Here is a 13,982-nt window from a genome sequence, read left to right on the forward strand (position 1 = left end):
TATAAATTATTTTATTTAAAATCATTGTGTAATAAGACAAAAATTATGAAGTGACATTTTAAAAAATTGTCATTGTACATTATACGAAATGTTATTTTTACGTATTCTCTTACTAAATCTTTCATTTCGTCCGCTATCCTGGATTCGCCATTTTGTATTTTTAAAAAGTGACTTTGGATTCATAATCAGTGGAATTTTACTGAAAATCAGTAACGTAGAGTGTTTTCAGGACCTTAATTTTTGTCAAATAAAATTGTTTATATTGTGGCCTTGGGTCCAAAATATTTTAAAAAGTTGTTAAAAATCAGCAATTATTACTTTATTTCATCGAATGCATTTTCACTGTGAACACAGCTCATCAGGACACATTGTTCAATGATACAAACAATGATACTTTAAAATTTTTATAAATTTGTATCATTGAACAATGTGTCCTGATGAGCTGTGTTCACAGTGAAAATGCATTCGATGAAATAAAGTAATAATTGCTAATTTTTAACAACTTTTTAAAATATTTTGGACCCAAGGCTACAATATAAACAATTTTATTTGACTGAAAATCAGTTAAAAAGTACTAAAATTTCAGTCATTTTCCACTGATTGTTATTTTATTGTGATTTATTTATTATTGTAAATTTCTGTCAAACAAATAATTTTAATAAAAGTCAGTTGAAAATTACACTTACAGAAAAATAAGTCATTTTTCACTGATTATCTATTTAAAAAATTATTGTTGATTTCTGTCAAACAAATAAATAAGTAAATACACAAGTAAATAAATAAGTTCCCTTACAACACAGACAGCGCAGCATTAGCGAGTGAAGTATTTACGTATATTTAAAAAAATTTCAACAGACCCTACGTGCATCAACGAACCTTAAAAAATTCAACAATTTATATTATCAATCGTTTATTAAATCTATATATGTGATTTCTGTATATGTAGGAGTTTATATCTGCATATGAGTCAGTATACATGTGTATGTAATTTATGTACATTTGTGAGTATACATGTACATGTGATTAGTGTATATGTGTGAGTATATATGTGTGGGTGTTTTGCGCGCAAGCTTGATATTCATAGAACATGCCTGACATTGATAGAACACTACTGCGCATGCGTGACATTGATAGAAAACTACTGCGTATGCGTAACATTAAAAGAAAACTACTGTGCATGCGTGACATTGATAGAAAACTACTGCGCATGCGTAACATTGATAGAACACTACTGCGCATGCCTGATATTCATAGACCACTACTGCGCATGCGTAACATTGGTAGAACACTACTGCGCATGCGTGACACTGATAAAATACCACTTTGCATGTGTGACATTGATAGAATGCTACTGCGCATGCGTGACATTCATAAAATACTACTGCGCATGCCTAATATTCATAGAACACTGCTGCGCATGCGTGACACTGATAGAATACTACCTTGCATGTGTGACATTGATAGAATACTACTGTGCATGTGTGACATTGATAAAACACTACTGCGCATGCGTAACATTGATAAAACACTACTGCGCATGCGTGACATTCATGGAATACTACTGCGCATGCGCGACAAGACATGTATGTGTTTTGTGTGTATGTTAAGGGGGGGGACAGGGTCATTTTTTGCAATTTTTTTGAAAAAATTCAATTTCTTTCCCTTCTAGTTCCCAAATATCTCCACCAATCAGGTTCGCTATATTTTTCCTGTAATCTACACTTAAAACTGAAGATCCCTACCGAATTTCAACTCATAAGGTTAAGATTTGTGAAAGTTAAGGGGGGGGACAGGGTCATTTTTTGCAATTTTTTCAAAAAAATTCAATTTCTTTCCCTTCTAGTTCCCAAATATCTCCACCAATCAGGTTCGCTATATTTTTCCTGTAATCTACACTTGAAACTTAATATTCCTACTGAATTTTAGCTCATAATGTTGAGATTTGTAGAAGTTAAGGGGGGGGACAGGGTCATTTTTTGCAATTTTTTTGAAAAAATTGAATTTCTTTCCCTCCTAGTTCCCAAATATCTCCACCAATCAGGTTCGCTATATTTTTCCTGTAATCTACACTTAAAACTGAAGATCCCTACCGAATTTCAACTCATAAGGTTAAGATTTGTAAAAGTTAAGGGGGGGGACAGGGTCATTTTTTGCAATTTTTTCAAAAAAATTCAATTTCTTTCCCTTCTAGTTCCCAAATATCTCCACCAATCAGGTTCGCTATATTTTTCCTGTAATCTACACTTGAAACTTAATATTCCTACTGAATTTTAGCTCATAATGTTGAGATTTGTAGAAGTTAAGGGGGGGGGGACAGGGTCATTTTTTGCAATTTTTTTGAAGAAATTCAATTTCTTTCCCTTCTAGTTCCCAAATATCTCCACCAATCAGGTTCGCTATATTTTTCCTGTAATCTACACTTAAAACTGAAGATCCCTACCGAATTTCAACTCATAAGGTTAAGATTTGTAAAAGTTAAGGGGGGGGACAGGGTCATTTTTTGCAATTTTTTCAAAAAAATTCAATTTCTTTCCCTTCTAGTTCCCAAATATCTCCACCAATCAGGTTCGCTATATTTTTCCTGTAATCTACACTTGAAACTTAATATTCCTACTGAATTTTAGCTCATAATGTTGAAATTTGTAGAAGTTAAGGGGGGGGGGGACAGGGTCATTTTTTGCAATTTTTTTGAAAAAATTGAATTTCTTTCCCTCCTAGTTCCCAAATATCTCCACCAATCAGGTTCGCTATATTTTTCCTGTAATCTACACTTGAAACTTAATATCCCTACCGAATTTCAGCTCACTAGGTTGAGATTTGTAAAAGTTAAGGGGGGGCGACAGGGTCATTTTTTGCAATTTTTTCGAAAAAATTCAATTTCTTTCCCTTCTAGTTCCCAAATATCTCCACCAATCAGGTTCGCTATATTTTTCCTGTAATCTGCACTTAAAACTGATGATCCCTACCGAATTTTAGCTCATAAGGTTGAGATTTGTAAAAGTTAAGGGGGGGGGGACAGGGTCATTTTTTGCAATTTTTTCAAAAAAATTCAATTTCTTTCCCTTCTAGTTCCCAAATATCTCCACCAATCAGGTTCGCTATATTTTTCCTGTAATCTACACTTAAAACTGAAGATCCCTACCGAATTTCAGCTCACTAGGTTGAGATTTGTAAAAGTTAAGGGGGGGGGACAGGGTCATTTTTTGCAATTTTTTCGAAAAAATTCAATTTCTTTCCCTTCTAGTTCCCAAATATCTCCACTAATCAGGTTCGCTATATTTTTCCTGTAATCTACACTTGAAACTTAATATCCCTACTGAATTTTAGCTCATAATGTTGAGATTTGTAGAAGTTAAGGGGGTTGGACAGGGTAATTTTTTCAATTTTTTCGAAAAAATTGAATTTCTTTCCCTCCTAGTTCGCAAATATGTCCTTCAATTGGGTTCGCTATATTTTTCCTGTAATCTGCATTTAAAACTGATGATCCCTACCGAATTTAAGCTCATCAAGTTAAGATTTGTAAAAGTTAAAGGGGTTGGACAGGGTAATTTTTTCAATTTTTTCGAAAAAATTGAATTTCTTTCCCTCCTAGTTCGCAAATATGTCCTTCAATTGGGTTCGCTATATTTTTCATGTAATCTGCACTTAAAACTGAAAATCCTTACCGAATTTCAGATCACCAGGTTGAGATTTGTAAAAATTAAGGAGGGGGGACAGGGTCATTCATGGGTATGTGTTTTTTGGACATGTGTGAGTGAAGCATTTTCAAAAATAGTTAGACAGAATAGAAAGAGGTGTGAGTCTGTCGGTCGGTCGTTCTCTAACTTAATATAATAGAGTGGATATTGAAAATAATTAAAGGTAATGCATTTCACACATATGCATTGAGACGACCTAGGTGTATACGTGCACATCCACTGATTCCGCTGGCTACAAGATCTAACACAACCACACCCTAGAGTTCTTCGCGATACGGGCACACATACAAGCATGCTAAACATGCCTCTGCTCATTGCCTTGTCTCTCCTATTGTCTTTCCTTGTCTCTCCTTCCTTTTTCCCCTTTGGGCCTACAAACTTAGGGACTAGAATATCATAACAAATGCACATGCATTTGGAGGCTGAATCAACATTTATAATTATAAATAAAAAATTCTTTCTTTACAATATAATTATAATTTATATATTTAGTTATAAAAATTGTTTCTGATAAGTATCAAATTAACAACGCCGTTTCCGTTCTCACGAAAACTGCATGCAATCAGAAATGTCAGCATAATGCAAAGTCCAATGGCGGACGTAAAAAATAAAATAGAATCTTCTAACCGACGGAGTCCAGTGCAAGCTGTGTTGAGTGAGGTTTCAGTTAATTAAATATTAAACAATTTGAAAATCTTGTTTTTTTAACCGGCCAGTCCGTACGTGTAGTACCTGCGCCGTCTCAATTCAGTGGTCCCACAAAACTAAAGAAGACTCTCTTCTTTACAAAATTCGCGAGCTCGTGAAAAAGAAAATTAGTCGCATCGACGACTCAATTTTCAACTGTGTTTTGCCCGACGGAGGATCCCTGTTCCTTAACCGGCCAGTCCGCGCGCGTAGCGCCTGCGCTGTCTAAAAGGAATTATGCCCTGTCGGTAGGATTAAGGAAAATATACGTAAGTAATTCCGTATTGTTTCAATGTCGAATCTCTACAAATTTTTATATCCTCCAACACAAACATTAGCAAGTTTTGTATACTCCTTTGCATTCTGTTCTGAAATAATGTTTAAATAAATGTTGTCATGTAAAATACTAAATCTGATTTACTTTCTTTAAAACTCCTGAACTAATTAAAGTCAAAAGAATTAAATTTATAAATCAAACAAAGCATCGGAGGTAACTTTTAAAAGTGGAAAAACGATCCCGCATAATTAAACAAGGTCTTTTAGACCTTGGGAGCTTCGTGCCTCACCAAACCACAGAACTACGAGCCATCTCAAAAGCTCGGTATTTTTAAATAAATAAATAAATTCTGGTTTGTAACAGAAATTGAAAGTTCAGATTAAAAACTATTTGCAAAATATGACAACAAAATTGAAGTCCACAACTCATCCATATATCCCTTATGATAAATTGCAATTTGAACGTTTGACAATAGTAGATGAATCAAATCAAAATAAATCAAATGTTGCAAAATGTTTGCTCTGCAACAATATTTTGAAAAATATTGGATACAAACGTCTGTTAGGACATAGGTAAGAATAAATAATTTATAATCTTTTTTTATAAACATTTTTGTTTCAAATTAATATATTCATCCTGAATTCCCATTTGTGTTAAATAAAGAATAATTACTGTTTATTTGTTAAAGAAATATTTGCAACAACGAACAAAATAAAAGTGTTTTTTAAAGTTTTGTTTCAAAGCAAGCATAAGGCCACATTTTTTCCGTTTTCCAATTTTTGTAATTCGAAACATAATTCTTTCCACGAATTATGTTTCGGTCGACCACCACGATTCATAGTGATAAAAATGTACACATTTATTTACAAAACAATTCAAAAAGATTTCCTATAACAACAAAACTGACCTAAGGATACAAACACGTGACTATTTAAGGTTATGTAGCTTACTCTCACACCCGTACTATATGTATAATACATTCTGTAGAAAACCGAAGAGGTATATTACGTATGTAACATACGTAGAAAACTAATGTAACTTACCTGAGGTATATTACGTGCACAACCCTGACTCTGGTTGGAGCAAACTTTATCCTACAGGTGGCAGTATTAAATATCGTAGAAGAACATTTAGAAGTTACACTAAAATGAATTAGAGATGCGCTACTACTGCGATCGCAACTGTTTGACCAAAATTTTCTATGTGTATAAATTTAATTTATTATTCTTAAAAAAAATTGCTTGGCAAATGAATGTCAAGACACCATAGTAGTGAATCAAAATGACTTAATTATCATTCAATCAGAAATTTTTTTTATTCTTAAGCAACAATATTGACACATACATTTTTTGCAGATGTTATTCGAGTAGTCTTAGAATTGCAAAGTAAACTTTAATAAATATTTCTTGAATATCTCTCATACTTCTAGTCCATATGGACGTTTGGACGTCCATACTTGGGTATTACTTACAAAATGTTCGTTAAACATGCCAAGGATATCTTTGAGATTAAAGACTTTATAAAATTTATATTGTCGATTGGTGGCAGAAATATGCTATTCGAATTAAGAATTGAAGAACATGCTATCTCAAATGTCAAATTATAGTATCTTTCTGCAGCCAGTCGACTATATAGGATATCTTTTAATGTAAATAAAGAATATCCAGAGGACCTTCCTAATATGTTCTAAAACGGAATCCATGGAATGTCCTGAGGGTATCTTTGTTACGGTCAATTTAAAGTACTTTAGCTAAGAAAATTAGACTCATTGTGAGAGCTGATGAAATCATATGAAAAGTTTTTTTTACCTGTGAGCACTGCCGCAATCGATACTAAGATGATGAAGGGATCTAGCTGATGATTCATATTTCGTCGAGTTAGTGACTCTTTTGTCAACGCATTTCCACATTTCAAATAGGATGACTGCGCAGATTAAACTGAATTCGATCGTGCATGGAAATAGGAAAGGACTTGCATCTCTGAGAAGGGTTTTTAGGATGCCGTCGTCACCCTCGTGCGCGTGTTCCAATTGGACGATCTCATGCTGTGTTTCCTCCACCAGAGCCTGAAAATAGAGAATAAGGATAGTCGGTGAGTAGAGGTTATCGACATAGCCTGAGGATATTTTAATTCCCGTCATTCGTCTTCCTACCCCTTTCGTTTTGAAAGTTGTTTCACAAATTTGTTTTGATTTTATATTCAAAAAGTTTTTTTAAATAGTCAATCAAATCTATCACTAAATTCTATTGAGAACATATTTCTTTTCTCATTTTTAAATTTGTTTTATTTAACCTGAACCAATTCTGATAACAGATACACTGAAGTGAAAAAATATCACCTGATATTTTTTAATTTTATTGTCCAAAAATACTAGATTGGATTGCTACTTTCTATTACAGATAAATTTCCTAATATCTATAATTAATTTAAATAATATAAATACAATAGTTTAAAAATAAAATATAACTTTTTTCGTGCTTAATAATTTCATTTCATTATTTTAGTTTCTGTTTCAATTTAATTTTTAGGTAAAGTAATTTTAATTACCTGTAACCATTCGCAAAGATTTGTGGCAATCATGTGCATTAAACCCAATTTTGCAAAAGCTCCATGTTTTGTGAGCTCTAAACATTTACTATTTAAAAATATAAAATGCATCTGAGCCATCACCAAGAGGAGTCTCGCTGTTGGGGTAATAGCTCTGAATGGTCCGGATACTATTTCCGCACCAATTTGTAATCCGGTAAATACCAACGACCCTGCTCCAAAACCAACAGTCCCCAGTCGTAAACAAAAGCTCCCGTACTGCTGAACTTGCCGACGATGAAAATGGTTTTTGACAGTTTGTTTGTAATCATCCCCCAACTAATTACCAAACAATCATATTATTATTGTGGTTATAAAAATTTTATATTTAAAGTTTGAAACTTAAATTTGAAAATAGTTTTTTAATGGAGAAATAAACTTCATTCTTAAATGGGTTATTTTTAAATAACTGTCATATTTGCATGACCTCATAGATAAATAACTAATAAAATTATTTTTTTTGCCAATCACTTCACAAATAACTTAATGGAAGTCTCTTCTTAAAAATACTTAATATTCAGTTCATTAACTAATCATTATCATGGTTAAAATTAAGAAAATGGGGTAAAATTGAGGCTCTAGATCTTAAAAGGGCTCTTTAGCATTTATTTTAAATGATAAAAGTGCTCTTTTAAGATTCGGAGCCTCAATTGTCAGGTCCGTGGCATACATTTTTTTAAAATTTTGTTCTGAAATTGTTACCGTAAGTGAGGCCAAATTCGCTCAATTTTTCAATTCTTTTTTAAATAACTTCGGGAAACGATGAAAATAAACATTGGCACTGAAAATATATAATCTTTAACCCTTTATCTTTTCTATGACTGCATAAAGAAATTGAAATATGTTGCAGAAAATTATTTATTATTTATTTATTATTTATAAGTTTTCGGGATCGCTGATTACGAATTCGTTTTCAGATTTTAAAAATTCAAAATGGCGGATCCAATATGGGGGACATTTAAAAAAATTCATCGGATTCACTTGAAACTTTTTACTCGGGGGTTTTCAGGGTCGCTGATTACGAAACCGATTTCAGATTTTAAAAATTCAAAATGTCGGATATAATATAGCAGACGAAATTTTCTAAAATTCAACGGATTCACTTAAAACTTTTTACTCGAGGGTTTTTGGGGTCGCTGATTACAAATCCGATTTCAGATTTTGAAAATTCAAAATAGTGGTTACTTACGGCCCCAGAGTTTACCACGTGAAGGTATGCGGTCGGATTTTACACTCCTTTATTTATTTTGTTTTTTTTATATTTTTTTTTGTTTGTTCTTATATTGGATCCGCCATTTTCAATACCGATATTACATTTTTAATCTACGACATCAATAAATTCCAAGTAACAACTTTTATGTAAATCTAATAAATTTTTTAAAATGGTGCCAGCCATATTCGAACCGCCACATTGTATTCTAAAACTCTGATGCTAGATTCGTAATCAGCGACCCTGAAAACCCCCGAATAACGATTTTTAAATGAATCAGGCGAGTTTTTAAAAATGTCATCCGCTATATAGGATCCGCCATTTTGAATTTTTAAAATCTGCTTGCGTCTATACACGTCATCGACAGTTTGAGCCCACCTGCATCTGCACCATGACGTGTATACACGTCATCGACTCACGGTTGTCTTCAAGCACTTTTAGGTTTACCTAAAATGAGTAAAAATTGTGCTAACGCAGTTTTATCTGGAATCGGCGCAAGATTCCAAATTTTCATTTCCGAAAATCGTAGCTGATTCTTTTTTCAAAAAAAACCAAAAAAACATATATATATATGGGCAATTCCACGTGAGATTTTAGTCGACCTCTTAAAATCGGCCAAAAATATTTTTTTTCTATTCTGTATTGAAAAAAAACAGATACGTATTTTTTTATTTTTGTTTAATTGTCCAAATTCTCGAGTTATAAATTTTCGAAATTTTGGACTTGTAATTGTAGACCTATATTTAGTAGCTTATAAGTCCGAAAATATTGAGTTTAGGAAAAATTTGTCACAGAATGAAAGTTTTAGTTTTCTTTCGACTTTTAAGAAATGTAAACAAAAAATTTTTTTAAAATTTTTTATTAAAAAAAATTTTTTTTTAAAATTTTTTATTTAAAAAAATTTTTTTTTATAAACAAATTAATTTTTTTTAACCCCGGATTTTTTTTTATTTTTTTAAAATTTATTTATTCCTTATAATATAGAGAAGATTTTCCAAAAAATCCCGAGGTGGGACTGATGTGTTGAATGAGTTTTAAAACATTTTCAAAAATTACTTGCAATCATCACAGTGGGATTTTTTTTACAATTAACTTCTAAAATTGTCTATACAGCGTAGATCCTTTAATTTAAAAAAAGAACTCTCAAATAGATTAAAATTATACACTGTAGACAGTTTTAAAAAGTTAATTGTAAAAAAATCCCACTGTGATGCTTGCAAGTGATTTTTGAAAATGTTTTAAAACTCATTCAACACATCAGTTCCACCTCGGGATTTTTTGAAAAATCTTCCATATATTATAAGGAATAAATAAATTTTAAAAAATTAAAAAAAATCCGGGCTAAAGTTAAAAAAAATAAATTTGTTTATAAAAAAAAATTTTTTTTAATAAAAAATTTTAAAAAATTAACAAAAAATTTTTTTGTTTACATTTCTTAAAAGTCGAAAGAAAACTAAAAGTTTCATTCTTTGACAACTTTTTCCTAAACTGAATAATTTCGGACTTATAAGCTACTAAATATAGGTCTACAATTACAAGTCCAAAATTTCGAAAATTCATAACTCTAAAATTTGGACAATTAAACAAAAATAAAAAAATACGTATCTGTTTTTTTCAATACAGAATAGAAAAAAAATATTTTTGGTCGATTTCAAGACGTCGACTAAAATCTCACGTGGAATTGCCCATATATATATATGTTTTTTTGGTTTTTTTCGAAAAAAGAATCAGCTACGATTTTCGGAAATGAAAATTTGGAATCTTGGGCCGATTCCCGATAAAACTGCGTTAGCACAATTTTGACTCATTTTAGGCAAACCTAAAAGTGCTTGAAGACCACCGTGGACTGCCAAGGGGTTAAATGATGGGTAAATTCGCTCACCATTATTATTCTAGCAAAATATATTATAATCTGCAAAAATGAAACTAAATATTCTTTAGAATCAATAAAGAAAAAAATTAAGAACAATATTCAAAGTTATTGGAATAAATATTTAATATTGTTTTATCAATAAGTAATTAGATTCAATCATTTAATCAAACGTACTCATAACCATAAAAAACAAGGTTAAGTTTGACAGTTTAGTGCTTAAACCGTTTTAAATCGTTTAATTTTCAGTTATAAGAGTACTATTATTTAAAAAAATCGAATTATAAATTAAAGTAATTAACATACTTAAAATATCCAGGCCCAAACATCTTTTTTGTAGACTTATTTCCAAAGCGAATTTACACAACAAATTTGAATTTTTTTTTAAATTGATTTTTTGCAGAATCTGTTTATTGCTTTAATTTTTGTGCTTTATGAAAATCATGTTAGAGATACAGGAAATGTAATGTTCAGAAGTATTCAACTTAAAAATTTTGAAGTAAAGCTTTATTTCCTACTTTTTCATACTACTTGTTCAATATGAAAATTATTCACTTGTGTTTTAAATAGAATTTCTACTGAAAGTTACCAATGAATTTGCTGCAAATAAATTCTAAATTAAAGTTTATCATTTATATTAACCAAAACAATTGTAAATCTTAAATATTTCTGTCTAAAAAGTATGTTAATCGAATTTTAAAAAATAGACATCGGTTGAGCGAATTTACCCTACATGAGCGAATTTAGCCTCACTTACGGTACGTGATCAAATATTAAGACTATCTTTTATGCTGAATCCACACTAGTTACGTGAAATCAAGAACGGACGAATTTACGTGACGAATAAACGGGGCGTACGCAGTATTGCCAACACAAAGTTCTGACAGAAGAAACTGATGTTATCTGTCATGATGGGTTATGTTTTTATTTTCTATTTTGTATAATTGAATTGCAAATATTTTACAGTTTTGTGAATGTGTTAAATGTAATAAAATACAGTTGCCATTTAACAGTATAAATAATAACAATAACAATAAAATCAATAAATTAATATATTAAATGTAACTGCTGTGTATAATTTTTAAGTTCACACATATTATTTAAATAACAAATTATATTTATTACTCTTTATTAAAAATACACTTAAATATTCATAAAGTTAACTAGAGAACTATAAATTATCTCAGAAAGTGTGTATAATTATTTACATGTTGAGCTCTGTAAAATCTGGTTTGAGGTTAACTTTGTCTTATAATAATAAAAAATACTTTTTAAAACTAAAATAAAAAAATGTATTTCTCAATAAGATTTTAAAAAAACTAACAGATTAAACATCTTTTGCAAATTAAATAGTAAATTTTATTATTTCAATCAGATTAGAAAATGTAACATGGTATGAAATTTATTGCTATTTTAAGGTAAACATAATTTATGTGATAAAAATTGTTGGTAGCATTTCATTCAGTTATAAACATAAAGTAAAAAATTAATTTCTACTTTTGTAAACTTAAATTTTACGGCTGTTCTGTCGACTCATTGTTTATATCAGTTACAATTTCTAATTCATCGAGGATATTCATTATATTTCGAAAACAATTTCTTTTCTGATTCTCTGGAAAGTTTCTAAAAGTTTGTATTATCTTTTCTTCATATCCATCAAGATTTTGTGAATTACAATTGCAGTGAAAATTATTAAGTTGCATGTTTTCCATTTTTTTATTGTAGTAAGAAGAGACTACTGTTATGAGATTTGGAAACAATCAACTGCTTTTCTCATATGCTCTTGATCTTTACCGTTATTTTTAAATCTTTTCGCATAAATATCCAGCGGTGGATGTATCCCTGAAAATTATTTTAATTCAATATAAGTTTTTATTTTATTGAAACCTCAGTCAATTATAGTGTAAGCAATTAATTTACAAGTTTAAAGCAGTTTATTTTCTGGATAAAGTAAGTATAAATAAATAGTTTGTTTATTAATAAAAATGTCATATTCTACCTTTTTTCTTCTTATTAGAGAGATCGATTTCCTTCTTAAAATTTGTTTCTTCAAACTGCTTGGTTGAATGTGGACGGAGAGGAAAACTTTTTAAAGTATTAACATTTTTTAACTTTGATTTTTTTTCATCTTTTTTTCCCATTTTTTTAATTATTTTTTCTCCACTAACTACAGTAGTGTTTTCAAATTGCGAGGTAGTATAATTGGCAAGTTCTTCGTTTAAATCAATATCTCTCTGCTCTGTATCAGTGTCTATTGGTATAATTTCATTTTGCTTTTCAGGTGCCTTCATATGGATTACAACGTTGCTTAGTATTTTTGGTTGTCCAGAAATCCGAACATCATTAGGAACAACTTTGGTATTTATATTCTTGTCACACGCAGCTGAAATGGATCGACTGTCTAAGTTTTCTTTGTTTTTTTCTGAAGTCATTACAGGAATTCGCCATCGAATGCTTTCCGCAGTTTTCCTTTCAAGTGGATTCAAATACTTAGACAAAAAATTATTTATTTCTAACAAGGATGCTGAATTTTTTTTCACATTAGACCCTGAAGGTAGAGGTTCAAAATTTTCTAAATCCTGTTTCTTTTTTTTTATTTTCATTAATAATGTTTTTCAATGGCATCTCAGAAATTCCAATCCTTTTAGTTTCACTCGTTGTAGCATTAGAAGTTTTAACTGTAATTTTATCTAATTCTATAGGATTAGAATCCTTTGAACCATCAGAAACAGAATGACATGATTGCAAAAATTCCAATTCAGCAACTTCAAAATGATCATTCTCATCATTAGAATTAACAGTCTCATCAAGTTTTGCAAACATTGTTGGCAATGAATGTTGCAAAGCGGAATCTTGTTGCAATTGAAATATTTCTTTCCCGAATAAAGTATTGTCATTTTCTGCAGGTGGTAGTTTTTCAGTATTTTCTTGCAATTGTAGTATTTCTTTCCTGAATAAACTATTGTCATCTTCTGCAGGTGGTAGTTTATCAGTATTCTCTTGGGTTATTAATTCAAATTCCATCGAAGTTTGGTCATTGTAAGAATTTTCCCTTGCACAATCTCTGAAAAAGAAATGTAGAAATAAATAATTACGAAATAAACAATAATTGACCTTTTTAGGATTTTTTTTAATCTCACATTTAATGAATATTCAAATCAAATTATAATAATATATATATTTTATAAGTTACGAAAAGTTAATTAACTTTGTCAATAATTTATGTAAACAAATTCAAAACTATAAATATCATATTCAAAAAATTACTTTTAATTCTAAAACAATTTTAAAAACCGTTAAAAATCAAAATACATTCTACATAAAAAAAGGTTTATCATAAGTTTTTTTGAATATTAATATTATTTAAAACAATTTTAGAAAATAAATAAGATTAAAGAATAGATAAATATTATAATTGATTTAAATAAATTATGAGTTTTGTAATTAGAATATACTTATTGATAATAATATTCTATTAATATAATTTACTAATTAGAATATAAACTACTTTGAATTACACTTATAGGGAAAATAACTCACCTAACCAAATTTTCTTGCTCCTTTATTTCTGTTGTATGTAAAATGTGATTCTCAAGAAACCTCATTTGGTTAAAATATTTGAAGGCTGTTTGTCTTTCAGGATTTTCTAAAACC

General features: G+C 30.1%; 2 protein-coding genes across 2 annotated transcripts in view; both read right to left on the reverse strand.

Moving 5' to 3' along the window:
* LOC122505742 overlaps positions 1 to 13,982 on the reverse strand; it is a 169,378-nt gene that overhangs the window by 11,954 nt on the left and 143,442 nt on the right. The window contains exons 8-9 of the mRNA XM_043617553.1: positions 7,210 to 7,527; positions 6,471 to 6,727 (exon numbers count right to left, since the gene is read on the reverse strand). Coding sequence (XP_043473488.1) covers positions 6,471 to 6,727; positions 7,210 to 7,527 — 575 coding nt within the window. The remainder of the gene's footprint in view (positions 1 to 6,470; positions 6,728 to 7,209; positions 7,528 to 13,982) is intronic.
* LOC122505736 lies at positions 12,019 to 13,259 on the reverse strand. Its single transcript, XM_043617548.1, has 2 exons — positions 12,328 to 13,259; positions 12,019 to 12,170 (listed from the first exon to the last, which is right to left on the reverse strand). Exons 1-2 carry the CDS (start codon positions 12,929 to 12,931, stop codon positions 12,070 to 12,072), a joined length of 705 nt encoding a protein of 234 aa, XP_043473483.1. The 5' UTR covers positions 12,932 to 13,259; the 3' UTR covers positions 12,019 to 12,069.

The sequence above is a fragment of the Leptopilina heterotoma genome, unplaced genomic scaffold, assembly GCF_015476425.1.
Source record: "Leptopilina heterotoma isolate Lh14 unplaced genomic scaffold, ASM1547642v1 Lhet_368, whole genome shotgun sequence".
In the NCBI taxonomy this organism is placed as follows: Eukaryota; Metazoa; Arthropoda; class Insecta; order Hymenoptera; family Figitidae; genus Leptopilina; species Leptopilina heterotoma.